The sequence below is a fragment of the Callospermophilus lateralis genome, chromosome 3 (assembly GCF_048772815.1).
Source record: "Callospermophilus lateralis isolate mCalLat2 chromosome 3, mCalLat2.hap1, whole genome shotgun sequence".
Classification (NCBI taxonomy): domain Eukaryota; kingdom Metazoa; phylum Chordata; class Mammalia; order Rodentia; family Sciuridae; genus Callospermophilus; species Callospermophilus lateralis.
In genome coordinates this window covers 50105303-50124731 of record NC_135307.1, presented here as the reverse complement: position 1 = coordinate 50124731, position 19429 = coordinate 50105303, and the positions used below count along the sequence as shown (strand labels likewise).

Below are 19429 nucleotides of genomic sequence, written 5' to 3'. Positions count from 1 at the left end.
AATTTCAACAAAATAAGACACTCAAAAACAAACAAAAAATCCAATAGGACAGATGGTCTAGGATCCAGATGGAACAGGAGAGCAATCCCAAAAAATCTGTAAAAGAGCAGATTCTCTTCATGGGCCTAGAAAGAAAACAGTCTGTTTTGCAGCAGGAGGACAAAGGCTCTCTCCAGAACAAAAGTCCTTAAAAAAAATTACACACACACACACACAAGTTCAAAAGAAAAGATGTGAAAAGAAGTTTTTAAAACTTGGGATATGATGTCATATATAACTAAAAAGAACAAATAATTTTTAAAAATTGGGATATGATAAAGAAGTGAGTAGTGGCCCCAAGGCCAATTTGTCCAAGGATAAAGCAAATTAAAATTATCATTATTTTAGGCTATTATTGGTGAATGAGTGAAGAAAGAGAGAGTTAAGAAAAAATTACTGATTTGACCTTCAGGATCCAAAGCATTCTCTTCTGAGTAAACCAGAAATTATGTCACTGGAACTTATAAACAAAAGTTTGTACAAAAGTACAAACTTAATACATAACTTGGTATAATAGTGAATAATATTTAAATGATTATATCAACACAAGTGCTATTTAATGATTTCCAAATTTTAGATCAACTATGGAACAATTACAGAAGGGCTATACTTGCATGCATAATATAGTTCTTAGCAAACTTGAAAATATAAATGTATAACTAACAGAAAGTAGTACACTGGCCAGGGTAGAAGAAGGAGGAAAGTAGAACTAAGGTCAGGGATATTAACAGAGATTGTTACCAAAATCACAGTCTTCCATCTCAAGGAACCAAGCCACAAATTGATAAATTAAGTTAGTATAAGAGGAATTAGAGATATAAGCATATTTTCCAAAATTCTAGAACATCAGAATTAAGTATTGGGAAATTTTTACAATCTTAAATTGTTTAAAACCAAATAAACAAGAGAGACTATTTAGGACATAGAGCTGAGGATAAAAAGTAAATGGGGGAAACTTACTATCATAAGATACATTCTATTATTTGATTTGTTCCAAATTTTTATATTACTTTAATAAAAATATTTCAAAACTAAATGTTATTTATTGTATAAGTCCGAGTTACTCAGCCCACAGCAAGCCTTCCTGACTTCTACTACATTCTTATTCCATACTCTCCCTGCCTCCCCAATGATTTTGCTTCTTCAATTTGTTCCAATTCTCTATTGTTTGATTTGCCTCCTCCTCCATCCTTTCCTTTTACCTTAAGCCATGACAAGCCTCCCTATTCTAGCACAAACAAAAAATTCAATTGATTGGAATGTTCGAAATAATGTCTTTCCTATTTCTCTTTTACTTTTCATTCCATCTTTAAAAAACAGTCTATTTCCTCTGAAATCTGGCTTTTTTGTTATAGCAGACCACAGGTTGCTGTAACAAAATACTATGAACTGGGTAAACTTATGAACTGCAGAAATTTATTTCTTACAGTTCTGGAGGCTAATATGTCCAAGACGATAAACACGCTAATGAATTTGGTTTCCAGAGATGGTTAGCTTTCTAACTCACAAATAATGCCTTCTTGCCACATCTTTACGTGGTAGGAGGGGTTAAGCTCCCTGTGCTCATCAAAATACCTGACAAGAACAACTTAGAGAACAAGTTTATTTAGGGTTCATGATTTCCGGAGTTTGGTCCATGGTCAGCCAACTCCATTGCTCTGGGCCCAAGGTGAGGGAGAACATCATGATGGAGGAGGAAAGCTGCTCAGTTTATGGCAGCCAGGAAACAGAGAGAGGGAAAGAGAGACCGGGGTGGGGGGCACACATAAGAAATTACAGACAAAATATCCCAAAGTGTGCACCCCCAGTGATCTACTTCCTTCAGCCAGACCCCATCTGTCCACAGTTACTACCCAGCAATCCATTCGAATTATTACTTTGATCAGTTTATGGCTCTCATAATCTAAATATTCACCTCTGACCATTGCTGTATTGGATATCATGTTTCTAACACATAAGCTTTTTGGAGGATACTTCATATCCAATCTATAACACTCCCATGGGCCTTTTTAAATAAAGGCACAAATCCCATTTCTGAGGGTTCCACCCTAATGACTCAATTCTATTCCAAGAGCCCCTAACTCTTAATACTCAGACAGTTAGAGAGCACCATAACTCATGACTTGACAGACATTAAAAGACAATAAGTTTATTCCTATGTTCTCCTACCTTAATTCATAGATTGTTAGCTATTAAATGCTTTTACGTGCCTTGCCCACCTCCCTAAGAACAGCCTTATCAGCTTCAAAGACCTGGTGTATCTCTGGGCCAGGATGCTCTTGCCATGACTCTTCAAGGACAAACAACATAAAAGATAAAAATCGAGGAGCCATCAAAACAGGACATTCCTAGGGCCCTTGTTATTTGCCATGATTTATATTCTCTTCTATTTCCCACTTAGGTGTTCTCTTAACAGCTATAGCAATTCATCACAAGACAGAGATGTTTACACAGAATGTGGCACTGATATAAAAAACTTAGATCTGACTTCAGGACAACTAACTGACCATGCCTTCCTCAGAGTTACAGTACACTCATAGAAAAAGAAAAACACACCTGTGAAATGTATCTAAAACTAATTAATATTTCTAAACCTTAGCCTTAAGCAAACAGCCCTTTCACCAGAATAAAACTGGCTCTCTCCCTTTACTGGGGAAACCAGCCTGACACTCTCCAGTCAGTGCTGTATCTCCCTTCTCTTATGAGAAGGACTAATAAAAGCCTTTCCTGTCTGTTTTCTCACTTGACTTGTTTTACGTCACTGAGTCAGCATTCTGGTGTGTGGCACCTAATACCTTGGGAGTTAGAATTTCAACATGAATTTTGAAGGGACACATTTAGACCACAGCAAACAAACTTTAATGTAATCATGTTTCTACAGTTCCCATTTCACTTAATATTTTACCCAAAGCATTTATTTTACCCAATCTTTCTTTCTACCCTTTTTCTCTAAGGTGGGGATGGTAATGGAAGAAGAAAAGAAATACTTCACAAGACCAGGGTTCCAAATAACGTCTGGGAAATGCTAGCATGAAGTGTTCCAATTATAAATGCATCACTGCTGTGGTTCAAGAATATTTAATCTTCTGTCTTTTGCCACTGAAAAAAAAAAGTCAAGTAAATAACTAAAAACAACCAATTGCTTATAAGTGTTATGATACTTATTAGTTGGGCTTCATTATCTTTCCTTTCATAATCATTTGGTTGCACAAGACTAATAATAGGACACGAGCCTGAAACTCAAGATACTGAGTCCAAAGCTCAAAATGACACATTGCTTCAATATGTGTCAAATTATCCTGTATCAAATCTAACATTCCCCACAGAAAATAGTAAAGATCTTAAGAAATACAATGAATAGTAAAAAAAAACAATCCATAGATGAAAACCAGTGAATCAACTAAAATGATCAAAAGATCACCATTAGACAGTGTCCTGATTTTCTTTACACTAGAAACAATTTTGACTTTTTAAAATATATTTAAAGTATTAAAAGTATGCTATTGCTTTGGGTCATTTATGTCCGTTTGTAAGATAATCAAATCAGAAAGGCCCACATCATAGTTATTGGTACAAGGAAAAAAAAACTAATTTATGGAGCCATATTTATGGAAAAACTAGCTGATTTTTTATTATCATCAATGCCAAACAATACTTTAAATCAATTAAAATTATTTCATTAAGCATAAAGTTACTTTCATATTTGCTACAGTCATAGGAAATATATTTCTTGGCATAAAGAAATATATTTTTTGGGGGGGTTTAAAATATCCCAAGTGCAAGATTATGTATATAAAACTCCCATTATTGTTTATTTAATAGTAGATTAATCAAATTAAAATAGTTATACTATCTAGAATAAAATAAAATGGAAATAATTTACTCATAAGATTCATATTTAAATCATCTTTATTTACAAAATACTATCCTGAGAATTATAATTTCATTAAGCTTCAATTTGAGCAAAAGTATAATCACTTAAGTAACAGCAGTTACTTAAACTAAAAATAAGAGATAAGTCAAATTACTTTTGAAGAGAGATCAAAAATATTGTCAGGTTTCTTGTTGTGGTTCTGGATGTTCGGTAGCAGGCTCATTTGAAGGCGGAATCAACCCTGAAGGGAACTCACTTCTACTTTCAGAATGTGGGGGTGAGGGGAAAAATCCAGCTCTTGGGGGAAGATAATGAGGAAAACCCCTCGGTGAATAAGCATTTCTCACTGTTTAAAGAGATTGGTAAAAGACATGTTTAATTTAAACTGTAACTATAGCCCTATTAAATTTATAACTTCCAACACCTATTCTTATATTCAAACTGTGACAACAGAATAAGTATTTGATCTATTTTACATTGAGAAAAATACACTTTCTTCAATTATATATGATTAATGATAATATTATTAATTTTAGACACAATTTATCCTAACATTTTTTTTAAAAAGAGAAAAGAATTATTTCAAAATATGCAAAACTGACTTAAAAACATTAATAGTTTCCCAGACTTAATATTCAGATTAGTGATTCTGACTTGATACTATACTAAAACATTTCCAGTTAAACCAACAACTGCCTTAAAATTCCTCAAAATTTATTTTAATTCATCTTAACTAAAAATAGAGAATAGAAGAATGACTACATCAGAAAACTAATGTGCTTTTGTCTATTATTTGGTAATCATAACTTATTCTGCAGTAACCTATAGTTCTGAATGGTAAAGTATGACTATTAAAGCAAAGAATTCAGGCAGGGAGTTGTGGCTCAGCAGTAGAGCATTTGCCTAGCATGCGTGAGTTACTGGGTTCGATCCTCAGCACCACATAAAAATAAAATAAAAGTGTCCACCTATAACTAAAAAAAAAAAAAAAAAAAAATTAAAAAAGCAAAGAATTCTTTTTTTCATATATAAGACCATGAAGGGCTGGGGATGTGGCTCAAGCAGTAGTGCGCTTGCCTGGCATGCGTGCGGCCCGGGTTCGATCCTCAGCACCACATACAAACTAAGATGTTGTGTCCGCCCAGAACTAACTAACTAACTAAATAAATAAATAAATAAATAAAAATAAGACCATGAAAAAACTTCAATAAATCAACAAATAGGCCAAACATAATAAATGCATCTTAGGTGTTAAAGTAGGATCATATGAGACTACTACTTATGAAAAAAAAATTTTTAAATACTTTAGCCACTAATTTCAATTCTGAAATATAATTACTTTAACTGTTGAAATATTTTCTAACAAATAATATACAGATAACTTTAGTCTTAATATAAGACTTGCAAAAAGTCAATGACTTTGTGGACTACTCAAATTCAAAAATAATTCCACATCATTAAGACAAATCAAGCTTAATCACTTCAGTCACTTCAACCAGTAATTAATACCCTTGCCCTGTTAGTCATTTTTCAGCTATGCTTCAAAATATTTCAAGCCTAGATTAATCCAGATCTCTGGCTCTTATTTTGCCTATACCTGAAGCCTTATTATGGTCAACTGATGGCTGGCTGCCTTTTCATTTGGAAAAGCAATGGCACACTTCACTAAACATTAAAAAAAAAAAATTATTATTCCACTGTACTATTTACTACCAGAATAGAAAAATTACCATCTGATTTACTATGCAAAGCACATATTAAGTTTAAAAAAAAAACAAAAAAACAAAAACCTACTTGAGAATGGAGGGGGTGGTGGGCCAGGTAGAAAATAATCTCTAGATGCTCCATACATGTTTCCTGGAGGTGGAGGAGGTGGAGGAAAAGAAGGTCCTCTTCTCATGAAGTGACTCCTTGGGTCCACTGGAAACAATGGACCTCGGATTAGAGGAAGAGGTGAAAAACCAAAGCGAGAGCCAGTTGCTTGGTTTTCAGCAGGCAGAGATGAATCAGGCACATTTGAATTCTGAAACAAATTGACAAGTTACAGTCACTAAAAACAACAACAAAACTTGCAATAGCTTTCCTGAAAATCTTAGGCTTGGAAGAAAGCACATAGGCTCATGTACAGAAAGCATCTATGAGTCTTAGAAAGCTACAGAGAAAGATTCAGTTTTCCACTTAAACCAACAGCTAAATTTTAGCTACTATTTATTAACAGAAAACAACTTCAATCAACAAAGTATATTCTGGTTAAATATAAAACAGATGTAGTCCAAGAATACCAAAATTATAATCTTTTATCAAGCAGATATTAAAACACAAGAAAGAACAAGATGCATATATTTTCAAAGTATCCAAAACCAATATTGTAATTGTAGTAAACAAAAGTGAACTGTCATGGTTTAGATGTGGTATCCCGCAAAAGCTCACGTGTGAGACAATGCAAAAAGTTTCAGAGGAGAAATAATTGGGCCATTGCATTAACCTAATCAGCGAATTAATTCCTGATGGGATTAACTGGGTGGTGGCTGGAGGCAGGAAGGGTATGGCTGAAGGAAGTGGTTCATTAGGGGTGTGACTATGGGGTATATATTTTTGTATGTGGAGTGTCTCTCTCTCTCTCTCTCTCTCTCCTTTCTGATCATGATGCAAGCTGCTTCCCTCCACCACACTCTTCCCCACCATGATGTCCTGCCTCACCTTGAGCCCCAAAGAATGGAGCCAGCCTTCTGTGGGCTAAGACCTCTGAAACTGTGAGCCCTCATATAAACTTTTCCTGTTCTACAGTTGTTCTGGTCTGGTCTTTTAGTAAGAGCAGTGAAAAAGCTGACTAAAACATGTACTTTATGACACTCAGGTTAAAATCAAAGAGGGAAATCTAATCTTGTAGTCAACTAGTAAACTAACTCAAATCTCTGGCCTGCAAGTTGTACTTTATCTCCACAGGTTACAATTCAGAAAATAAGAAGCTTTAATGCTATATAGAAAGTTTATTTGTTAAAATAGAGAAGCAGCTTTATATTCTATTCTAGTAAGCAAAGAGATTAGAAGGCTATTGAAAACATGAATAAAATTCCAGTTTCAATACTTACATCAAGATCATCTTTGGTATCATTTGTACTGGATTCCACTTGTAAAGACACAGGCCCATCTAGAAATAAAAATTAAAACATGAAAAATACATGATTTATCACTACATACCTAGATTATTTCCAGATCACAAAGGACACTGACATTTTCTCATTACCCTTGTTGGCAAAGAAACCAGTTTGACACCAGCATTCTGTATTCAGGCACCAAGTACAGCCTGACAGCAATGAAAACTTTGGCAGAAAGAATTCTGCAACAGTCTATGGCAAGTGATTTCTCCAGCTGATTCCTAAGCAGCAGCATCATAAGGAGACATATGGGAAGTAGCACCCTTCTCTTCACTCCTTCCTCCCTTTTCTTCCTTCCTCAAGTGATATAGTTTAGCCATTTGAAGTTAGCCCCTGTTTTTAAATGAATGTTCCTGGACTTTATCATCAAAAGCAGTTCAGTCCCCAAGGAATAAACGCTAACTTCTCTCTGGCCACCTCTACCTATTTTCTCTAAGCTTTCTCATTTAGTCACTCTACATGGGTCCTTGGATGTCTCTAAGGCTTCCAGTCCTCTCATCTAGTCTTCTCTCTTCCCTTCTTTCCCTAATTGAGTAAACTTCAAAGTCAATCACTTCAGCCAGAAGCACAGTCATTTTTCAGCTATGCTTCAAAACATTTCAAGCTTAGATTAATCCAGATCTCTGTCTCTACTCCTATACTTTGCCTATACCTGAGACACCTAGTACTGCCAGGAGTGGGAAAAAAAAACAACAACGAGTTATGTGGTCTGGCACCACTCTATCATACTTCCAGCAGCATACTTCCATGTCTTCTAAGCCAGCTTTCTCCTTAGCAATTCAAATCTCCATTCTCTTCAAAATCGCATGGTATACTCCTTTAATGTTTGTGATAAACATAAACATGCTGCAGCTATATTTTTATGATCTTTCCTCCTACTATCATGGAAAAGGATCCTTCTAGACAATCTATGATCCAGAGTCCAAAATCCCTCTCCCTCCAGCTTCCTCAGGAATCTTCCCCTCTCTGTGGGCTCCTTCTGTCTTTCTGCTAGGTTCTAATCTCTTCTATTTAAGACTGAGAAAGAAAAAGAGAATCCTTTTGTAGCTCCCTCTCTTCTTCACAATCAAGAACTATTCTGAAAAAAAAAAAAAAAGAACTATTCTGTACATATTGTTCTAAATTTCTCCCCTTTTGCTCTCATTTTACTGCAATTCATTTGCAACAACTACTGATCCACTGAAATTATTTTCCCCAACATCTGAAAATCTATTTATGTACTAAATTAAAATAGACATGATTAGTCCTCATTAGTCCTCACTAGTTCCTCTCTTATCTAACATTTCACTTTCTGTGGTTAGTTATTCACTGTAAACTATGGTATAAAAATATTAAATGTAAAATTTCAGAAAAAAGCAATTCATTTTTAGATTATCTACCTTTGAGTACATGAATACCATGTACTCAAAAAGAAGTACCATTCCACTCTTCCTATCTAGGATATAAATCATTACTTTGTTCAGTGAATCCACTCTCTATATACTGCTGGTACACATGTATCAGCAGAGCTATGACTTGTGCTACCTTTTTCATTTTTTGCTCATGCTCAGTTTTTCAAGTTCCCTGAAAAGCAGCTTAAATGATACCCCCTTAATAGAGTTTTTCTGCTCTTTCAACTAGATGGGAGTTCTTTTCACTGAACAAAGCATACTCTCTACTGGGACTTACTATTCTGACATGTACTAATAAATAAACATATATATTTATTTTTCTCCCTACTGAATTATTAACATCTTATAGGCAAAGACTGTATCTTACTATATACTGCATTTTATGCAAGGTATCTCCTAAATAGTAGGCACTTAAAAATAATCTGGTAAGTTATTTATTGTTCAATTAGGGGAAAAATGAAAATAGTAAAAAATTTTAAACAGCATTAGCTAAGAAATGAATGTTAATCATGCATATACGTATTGAACATGAATTACTAGGGGAAAACAACCTCAAAAGCCAAACAGAAAAAATTATCTTAATTATAACCAATAACAAAAATATAGACTCTAGATTTGCTTCTTTGCTCACTATTCAAAAAAATACTAATTTTCTGAAACAAATACTTCAATGGATAATGTCCCCAAAAATATATACATATAATATATGCATATTATACATACATTGTGTGTGTGTGTGTGTCTGTGTGTGTGTGTCTGTGTGTATTAGAGGATATAATAGAGGTTCCTTTCGTTTGGTAATTTATTCTCTTATCAATAAATTAATTTTAATACTCCACTTCTTAAAAATTGTTTTGCTTTCCTAATGTTATACATTTTTTAAAATGCTTTTTTTTGGGGGGGGGGGTTGTAGATGGGTACAATACCTTTTATTTATTTATTTTTATGTGGTGCTGAGGATCAAACCCAGTGTGATCCAACCAAGTGTGATCAAACTCACACTTGCTAGGCAAGCGCTCTACCATTGAGTTACAACCCTAGACCCTATGTTACACTCTTGATTGCTACACTAGATGCATATACTTTCTAACTTCAGTGGATGGCTGTGAGGTAGTTTAAGTAAAAGGATACCTTATTAATAGTAGATTGCTCAGTAATTGTTAGTTAAATCTACTTATGAAATGTTGTAGCAAGGTAACTGATTAAATCATTAATAGAATATGTACCCAAATTGTTTTTCTGGTGGACTTTCTCATACACATTCACATTTGCCTAATTTCTCTACTTACTAAACAGGATATATGTAAGTGGACAGGAAAATTTAAAAAAAATTTTTTTTTTTTTTAGTCATAGCTGGACACAACATCTTTGTTTTATTTATTTACTTATTTATTTATTTATTTTTATGTGGTACTGGAAGATCAAACCCAGCACCTCGCACATGCTAGGCGAGCACTCTACTGTTGAGCCACTGGAAAATTTTTAAAATAGCCATGGAATAAAGTTTATCATCAGAGGTACATAGAAGAAACCCATTACCATAGTGCTCAAACCAATCGTCACAATATATTTAGATGCCATGTCTGTGTAGAATATAAAAAGAAACATAAAACCAGGAAGTTTCAGGAAAGAGATTTCAGTCTTAAGAGCTAACAGACATACATTTACATTATTCTTTCATTCAGCTTCCAGTTCTTTAGTGTGTCACTATTATTTAAACACACAAAGTATTTCTTACCCACTTTATCCAAAGAAGGAATATTAAAACTTCTGAGTTCTGCTGGTCCAGATAATCTACCAGAATTATAATATCTATCTTGCCTTTGTGGAGGAAGAGGTGGATCAGAATATGGTTGACCTACAAAACAGATTTTTAAAATATCTTCATTAATATAAACATAAAATCTAACTTACTTAATTTTAAAAAACTTAGAAATTTCTCCTGCTTCCAAAAATATCTGACCCATATTATTGATAGACAATATTAATCTTAGAAAAATTGCATACTATAAGCAATAACTTTGCTTTTATATTAAATACAAGTGTAATTTGCTACCTTGGATTTTGAAAGTTTCAATTATTATGTATAAAAACGTGAGTTAAATCTATTTGAGTATAAAATGAACAATTTATCTTGATAGAATGTATGAAAACAGAACTCAGTTAAAAATACATTTATACATAAATTCATTTAACTTCTATTATTACTATTATTATGGTAGATTAAGATGAATAAACAAACATATCAACAAAGACAGAAGATAGCTACTAGCATAGGGAGAAAAGAACAAGAAAATATAAGCATAGCAAGAAACTTGTTTTATAGTGAAACAAGTAACAATATGACACCACAACAGAAACAGCATCAGTCTGAAATCATCAGTAGTCAAATTTTTACTAAATTCAACATTGTAAAACTCAGCATCCAACTCAAACTAAAGGGAAAGATCTCTAACTCAATAGATGAACAGAGGTTCACACTGCTAAGATTAAAGACATCTGGATAGACTCAAATTTAGACCCAGACTTTACCTAGATTCATCTACAGCCACCATCCTTTGTTCCTGGGGGTCATTTATGATGACAAAATGGTAATTCCTGAGTCCTTATGGAACTCAACTTTCTTGAAAAAAATAGTCTATCTCATTCTTGAGAGGTGTTGGCAATCTTTGCCAGGTATGTATATATCCAAGTCCAAATAACATGGAAAAGGTCAAAGAGGGTGAATTGTGTGACTCTCTCTGATCCTATTAGAGATATGAACAAATATCCTCAAATTGCTTTCCACGATGGTTCCAGGCAGTGGTTCAGAATGTAAACTCCGTACAATCATTATTAGATAGGTCACTCCTTGTCTGACTCAGTCACATGGGACTTTACTGAAACATTCCCCCCACATAAAGCCAAGGAAACCACCTAGCATCAACCAGAGTCAATGGAGAGAATTGAATTTAATGAGCTCCCAAGGATTAGAGGATGTGATGGAAGACAGAAAGATCCAGATAGCCTTGAAGGCTCACTTACACTCCTTTTTAGAATCTTAGCAAAGAGCTATCTCAGTGGAGCACAATTAGCCCTGTGAAAGTAAAGGCCAGCACTAAATACAGATCTAAACTGAGTTTTCCCTTTCTACTTCAAATACAGGATTAATTAAATGTCGGATTTGTACAAAAGGATGAAATAGGGAAACCTAAAAATCTCTCAACTCTTTCTTAATCAGGTCTCAAGATAATGTATCAATATTTTGCTTCTAAAATGCATGTCAAAAAATGAGCAAACTCCAAAATTTTTGAAATTTTGTTACAAATTTACTATATTATAAATCATATACCCATGTTTCCCTCCACTGGCAAACATAATCTGTTCCTTAAATCTACCACAGCCTGTATGTGCTAGATACTAGCAATATAGTGTTGTCTCAATACAGTCTGTGCCCTTCTAATCTAATGATAGAAATTAGTAAATATAATGAGACTAATATCTTAAATAGGGGATACAAATTCATTCACACACACACACACACACACACACACACACACACACACACACTGGCCTAATGCTGATTAGAGAAATCAGAAATGGTGTTAAAGAAGGAATAAAACTTCCCTAAAAGGAAAGAATGAACAAGTAAACAAGGGTATACTGGTCAAACACACCCATTCACACACACACATAAGATAAAGCTAGGTGGAAGGCATACAATATAAATGAAAGACTGAAATGTAGAAAATAAGGATATGAATGGTTCATTCTTTTCATTTTGCTTTCATACCTTTGTTTTCTAAGACTTTATAAGAGAAAAGATGATTAAAGAACAGGAAAAGAAAAAGGATCAGAGAGAATAATGTATGAGGAGCAGGAATAAATATAGAGGCATGATGAAGCAATTTCTCAACCAAGAATTATACTGGAGAAACAACTATCTCATATACGTTATCCATAGCTACTCTTGACAAGTGGAGCCATCTACTAAAAATGAAAATATGAATATGCTTTACCAGCAATTCCATTTCCTGGATAAATGCACAGAACAAGTGTACAAAAAGTGCTAACTGCAGCATTGTTACCAACATTGAATCCCTGGAAACACTCTATAAGTACTCATCAACAAGGATTGGTTAACTATATTGTAGATAATTTATATATACTGTGCTGATACTAAATAATTGTACTGCTATTAAAATGAAAAATTGTACTGATATTAAAATATAAGCTTTATATTAACATGTACATAATTCAAGAACATAATGTTGATAAGGAAAGTTGACAAAATAATTTTTTTTATTATATATAGATTGAAAGTTTACACATGAGCAGTTGCCTTTAAAGGAAGGACAGTAATGTGCCCAGGAAAGAAAAAGGAATAGACTGCAACCCCCTTATTTATGTCTTACACATTTATACTTTTTATGATTTTTTTGTTTTACTTCCATATTTAAACACACACATACATATTTGAAGCAAATATTAATATGTAAATCCTGGGAAGTGATAAACAGGACTGTGCTACAATATCTCACTCTGAGAACTTTGTTAAATTACCTAATCTCTCTGAGCTTTTGTTTCTTCATCAGAGTTAGAATGATCAATAAAAAGCACTTAACATGGTATCTGGCACAAAATAAGCACCCAAAAGTAACTGTGATTATAAATTGAGCTCATTGTTATGAGTGATATACAAGAATATCCTGTAATCATAATACATATTTCACTGATGTTTGAGTTCCTCCACTTTCCCAAATGACTACCATATATCTTTTTCTCTCTCCAAATCACTGACAGTCCTTTCCTTTCCCATTCCCCTAATCTGATGATCTAGCCATGTCAAGAAAACTAAAGCAAGTGGACACCTCCACTTCCCCTCTACATTTGTTCTCATTTGCTTGGTCTTCCTTCCTTTCACAGTGGTTAAATGATCCACTTTCTATTTGTTTCTATAATTACCATCTGGATCCCATGCTTCTTGCTTACTACTCAAGGGTTTCACTTTTCCATCGATACCCTCTCCCATATAAACATCCATTTCCTCTATCCTGGAATATTCCTAGTAACAGATAAACATGTACTAATATTATCATCTTTAAAAAACAAAACACCTTTTGCTCCAGCTATCATCTCATCTCTCTCCTGCATTCGAAGTAAAATTTTTCAGAAAGTAGTCTACATTTGTCCCCACATCCTAATCTCTCATCAACCCACTCTTCAGGAACAATGACAAATGAATCACAGTTTAATGCTACACACACATATATCGATATATGTGTGTGTATATATATATATATACATATATCAATCTGTAACTTCTCAACAAAATATTAAGCATTAAAATCATAGAGGATCACTGTATAAGAAGATATGTGATTAAGAAACATAAACTCCCTAAAAAAAATAGTAGCCTCAAAATTTGTGAACAACTTTAAAATAAAAATCCTCTAAGAGAATAAAAGCATAGATTAAGCAAAAATTTTAGGACAGCTCATTAGGTTAATGAAGACTTCATAATCTCATCAAGGGGATGAGATTTAAGATAAAATTCAATTCCACCAAATGAATCCTATCTGAAAGAATGTTCACAATGCAGAACAATGATCTCTGCATAAAAGCCAATAAAGTAAAAATCTATGTTCCTACTTCCAGAGCTGTCCAAGGTACTCTGGTCTGCCTTTGTTTCTTAAAAGAATCCTCATCAATTAGGCTGTATATGTCTCTTTTTTTAATATTTATTTTTTAGTTTTAGGTGGACACAATATCTTTATTTTTTGATTTTTATGTGGTGCTGAGGATTGAACCTAGGCAAATGCTCCACTTGAGCCACAACCCCAGCCCCAGTACATGTCTCTTTGTTTACCTCTTCAAGACAAAAAAAAAAAAAAAAAAAAAAAAAAAAACACGTTTTTAAGCATGCTAGCAAGAAGACCAGACTTATGATTATATCACCAAAGTATAGTATACTCTTTTCTACCTCTTACATAAAATATATAACCTAAATCAGTAAACAAGAAGCACTGACAAAAGTAACAGAAACCACATACCCACTTCCTTCTTCTCAACAATTAAAACTAAGACTGTGAAAGTTCAAAAAAGTATAGAGTGGGAATGTGACATAATTCCCTTTAGTTAATGTCTCTACTTTAGGTAGCATAAGATTTGCAAAGGATTAAAATTCTTATTCTTCTCTATTACTACTCCCTCTTGGGAAGGGAAAAATCAGACCTGTTAGAAAACTATACGATGGAATCTAAAAAGTGTATTTTTAAACATAATTACATAGTAAGTGAAAATACATTGTAAGAGTATTATCCCTCTGGTACATTACATTCCTGAGCTCTATTCTTCATTTCTCCCTGCAGCCTTATTCTGAAGAGGGAGAATATATTTCCTGTCCATTTGATTCTAAATTGTGATATAACCTGCTTTGGTCAATAGAATGTTAGCTGGTATGGCTCAGAGAGATGCTTTTTTTTTAATTTAAGAAAATCATTTTTATAGTACATAGGCCTTTTGTTTTTGCTTTTTTGTTTTTGCTTTGTTTTGTTTTGTTTTACATTTATCATGCCATGAATTCAGAGGGAATAGGTCCCAACAGTTTAGGATCCTTTCCATTTTTTCTCATAAAATGTGCACCTCTGCATGGAACAAGCTGGTGCTTCAGATGAACCCAGGTATCTTTATTCTCGGCTTCCTTCTTTTTCTGATCATTCTTCTTCACATGTTCACACTTTGGGAAATTAATGAATGCAGCCCCTCCAGTAAAGGAAAATAACATAAGTATCCATCCATATACACATACATACATACTTATAATAAAATATTTAAAGATTTGGAAAGAAAAAATAAAACTATAATTACTCAAGACAATATCATTTTATATGTAGAAAAATCAAAAGTAGATTAAGTTACAAGATATAAGAATAATATATAAAATCAATTATTATTTTATGTACCAATTAAAAGAGAAAATAAAAATTTTAAAGATACAATTGTAATTACATAAAAAATATGAGATGACTAGAGATAAAGCTAACAAAATATGCATCAAATCTTCACATAGAAAATTACAAAGCACTAGGAGAAAATAAGGACCTAAATTGCTAACAGGTGATTAATTCTACATTCACCAGCTTCAATTCCAGTGAATTTTTAAGAAATAGGCCTGTAGATGCTAAAATTTTTAGGGAATTGAAACCTAAAAATAGTCAAAACAATCCTGAAGAAGAACATAAAGGTAAGACTCGTTTACCAATACCAACATTCATTCAAAGCTTTAGAAATTAAGCCCAGTGCCCTGTTGTCCAATAGCTGTAATCCCATGTATGAGGGAGACAGGAAGGAGGACAGGAAGCCCAACGCTAAAGTGAACAATTTATCTCAAGTTTGAGGCCACCCTGCCTCAAAATAAAAAAATAAACATAAAAAAAAGGGCTGGGAATGTAGCTCAAGGTGAAGCACTACTGGGTTCAATTGAAAGAAAGACAGAAAAAAAAAAAGAAGAAGAAGAAGGAAGAGAGAGAAGGAGGATGGAAGGAAATAAATTAAGATGTGTGTTACTGATAATACATAAAAGGCCAATAGAACTTAATAGAAAGCCAGAAACTCACTGACATATATACACTTAATTTCTGACAAAGATGACACTAAAGAACAGTGGAGAAAGGAGTGTTTTTTAATTAATGATGTTAATCAACTTGACATCATATGAAGCAAAATGAAGTTTGAACCAAAAATGGTGGCACACACCTATAATCTCAGCAACTCAGGAGGCTGAAGCAGGAGGATCACAAGTTCAAAGGCAGCTTCAGCAACTTAACAAGACCCTGTCTCAAAATTTAAAAAATTAAAAGGGCTGGGAATGTGGCTCAGTAGTTTAAGTGGTCCTGGGTTCAATCCCCAGTACAAAAAGAAAAAAAAATGAATTTTGATTCCTTTTAGATACTGTTCACACAAAATTTATTCCAGGTAGATTAGAGATCTTATAGTGATAGTACAAATATTTGGTATATACCACAGGAAATTATCTTCATAACCTGGAAAGTAAAGAAAGATTTCTTTCTTTTTTTTTTTCTTTTATGTTACTGGGAATTGAACCCAGAAGCACTTTACCACTGAGCTATACCCCAGCCCTTTTTATGTTGGAGTGAAACAGGATCTCACTAAATTGCCAAAGCTGCCTTCAAAACTGCAATTCTTCTGCCTCAGCCTCCCAAGTAGCTGAGATTATCAGAGATTACCACACCCATCAGGAAAAATTTCTTAAGGAAAGTAACCATATTGAGAAGTGATCAGTAAACTGAACCATATTAATACCAATATTCTATTCATCAAAAAATCAGTAAGAGGGGCTAGGGATGTGGCTCAAGCGGTAGCGCACTCGCTTGGCATGCGTGCGGCCCGGGTTTGATCCTCAGCACCACATACAGACAAAGATGTTGTGTCCGCCAAATACTAAAAAAAAAAAAAAAAATATTAAAATTCTCTATCCCTCTCTCTCCTCTCTCTCACTCTTTCTAAAAAAAAAAAAAAAAAAAAAAACCAGTAAGAAAGTAAAAAAGCAAACCAGGGTTGTCCAAGACATCTGTCATATATAAAAACTGGGAATGAAAAGAGTTCATTTCCAGAAAATAGAAAAACAGAAAAGTCAAATGTGCATGCAACTCAAAAAGGTACAAAACAGCAATGGATGTGTAATTTGTCATTAGAGCGCTTGCCTACCATGTATGAGGTCCTGGGTTCAATCTCCAGTACCTCAAAAAAAAAAAAAAAAAAAAGTACATAACAAAAAAGAAAAAACTCAATGTCCAATAAACTTATTAAAAAGGAATGCAATCTAATTGGGAAATGTAAATTTAAATCATAATACTATCACTACTCAAGAGAAGCTAAAATTCAAAAGTCACTGTTGGCAGGAATATAAACTGATGATACACCAGTCCTTAGGAATACTATCTTGTATAATGTCCTAAAGGTTAACCAATAAGCATTATCCTGTGATCCAGCAACTGCTATCCTAGATCTACACTGAAATAAATGCATGCACCAAAATACACACATGAGAATGTTTCATTCATAATAATCCTAAACTGGAAATAACCTAATTTTCCTTTTTTTTTTTGGTGCCAGGGATTGAACCCAAGGGTGCTTAATCTCTGAGCCACATCCCCAGTCCTTTATTTTTATTTAGAGACAGGGTCTCACTTAAGTTGCTTAAGGCTTCATCAAATTGATGAGGGTGGCTATGAACTTTCGATCCTCTGGCCTGAGTCTCCTGAGCTGCTGGGATTATAGGTGTGCTCCACCATGCCTGGAAAATGCCAATCAAATAATAAATAAATTGGTACATATTCACTTAGAAAATATTATACACCAAGGAAAATAAACAAATTAGAAGAATATGCAATAATATGAATGAGTCTCAAAAAGATAATCTCATATCAAAGAAGTTAGACAGAAAAAAAAATATACCATACGATTCCACTGATATGCTCAAAAAACAGATCCAAGCTAGTTACAGTGTTAGAAGTGAAAATAATGGTTACCTTTGGGCAGGGTAATATTTGGAAGGAAGTAGTTAATTGACAAAAGATGACTTCTACAGAACTCATAATGTATTGTTTTTCATTTTGGGTGCTGGTTACAAAAATATGTCCACTTTATAAATAATTTACTGACTTGTATTTTTACATTTCCTTATATGAATATTAAGTAATGTATTATTTTACTTTATGAATAAGATTGAAAAGAATCTCTAAATTAGTCATATTATACTATAAAACAAGATAATATGCAGCAAAGAATATCAAAATCTCCTCTTTAAAAGCATGCAAGGCACTGGGTTCAATCCTCAGCACCACATAAAATAAGTAAATAAATAAAGGTATCGTGTCCATCCACAACTAAAAAAAAATTTTTTTTTAAAAAGGTTCATTAACAAAAGTATTCATTTTAGAGCTGTGCTAGCCAATAAAGTAGCTACTAGTCATTTTACACATGCGATTTTTAAATTTTAATTTTCATTAATTAACATTAATTAGTGCAGGTTGCACTAGGAACATTTTAAGTGCTCACTAGCCACAAGCGTCTAGTGACTACTGTATTGGATGACACAGATTACCTTCCATCTGGCTGGAAATGTAGTTTAGTGGTAAAGCACTAGCCAAGCACGTACCAGTCCCTGGGTTCTCCGGCAACACACACACAAAATAAAACTTTCTATCACTGTCAAAAGTTCTAATAGACAGCTTTTATAGAAAAATAAGTATATTAATTATTACACTCATTTTATTGTACTAACTCATTATTCACTTACATAACCATACCTTATTTTTAAAAATATTTTTCTTTTACTCTCTAACCCAATATTTTGACATAAAAAGGTTCAGTGGGAATTCATATATTTATGTGTGTGTGTGTGTGTATATACACACACACACACACATATACATATATATATAAATTGTAATTGGACACAATACCTTCATTTTATTCATTTTTTACATGTCACTAAGAATTGAACCCAATGCCTCACACGTGCTAGGCGAGTGCTCTACCGCTGAGCCACAACCCCAGCTCCACTGGAAATTCTTATAAAAATAAAAGTATAACACATAGATCCTGACATTTTATTTAGGACTTAAAACACAGTTAATATTTAAATCCTTCCACATAATAACTCATTGTGTGCTATGTGTGTGTGTGTATGTTTTACTGGTGATCCAACCCAGGGTTTTTTGTATTCTAGTTAAACACTCTACCACTGAGCTATACTCCCAACTCTTTTTACTTTTTATTTTGTGACAGGTTTCACTAAGTTGCCAGAAATGGCCTTGAACTTATGATCCTCCTGACTTACCCTTCCAAGTAGCCAGGATTACAGGCATGTGCCACTATCCCAACCCCATTGTATCTTTCTATATAAAACTATAACAATAATTTTCAAACTAACTTCTAACAACCAGAGCTGTAGTTAGAAA

At 33.6% G+C, this 19429-nt stretch overlaps 1 protein-coding gene across 10 annotated transcripts in view; it reads right to left on the bottom strand.

Moving 5' to 3' along the window:
- Nucleotides 1-2915: 2915 nt before the first annotated feature.
- Mia2 (MIA SH3 domain ER export factor 2) overlaps nt 2916-19429 on the bottom strand; it is a 98331-nt gene continuing 81817 nt past the window's right edge. For 9 of the 10 annotated variants that reach the window (XM_076848238.2, XM_076848242.1, XM_076848248.1 and 6 more), the window contains 5 exons: nt 10201-10320; nt 7006-7064; nt 5708-5936; nt 4068-4259; nt 2916-3138 (listed from right to left, as the gene is read on the bottom strand). In XM_076848238.2, the coding sequence (XP_076704353.2) occupies nt 4093-4259; nt 5708-5936; nt 7006-7064; nt 10201-10320 (575 nt within the window). In that variant the 3' untranslated portion in view covers nt 2916-3138; nt 4068-4092. Of the gene's footprint in view, nt 3139-3930; nt 4260-5707; nt 5937-7005; nt 7065-10200; nt 10321-19429 lie in introns of those variants that run through there. The other variant, XM_076848239.2, reaches the window with a different exon arrangement.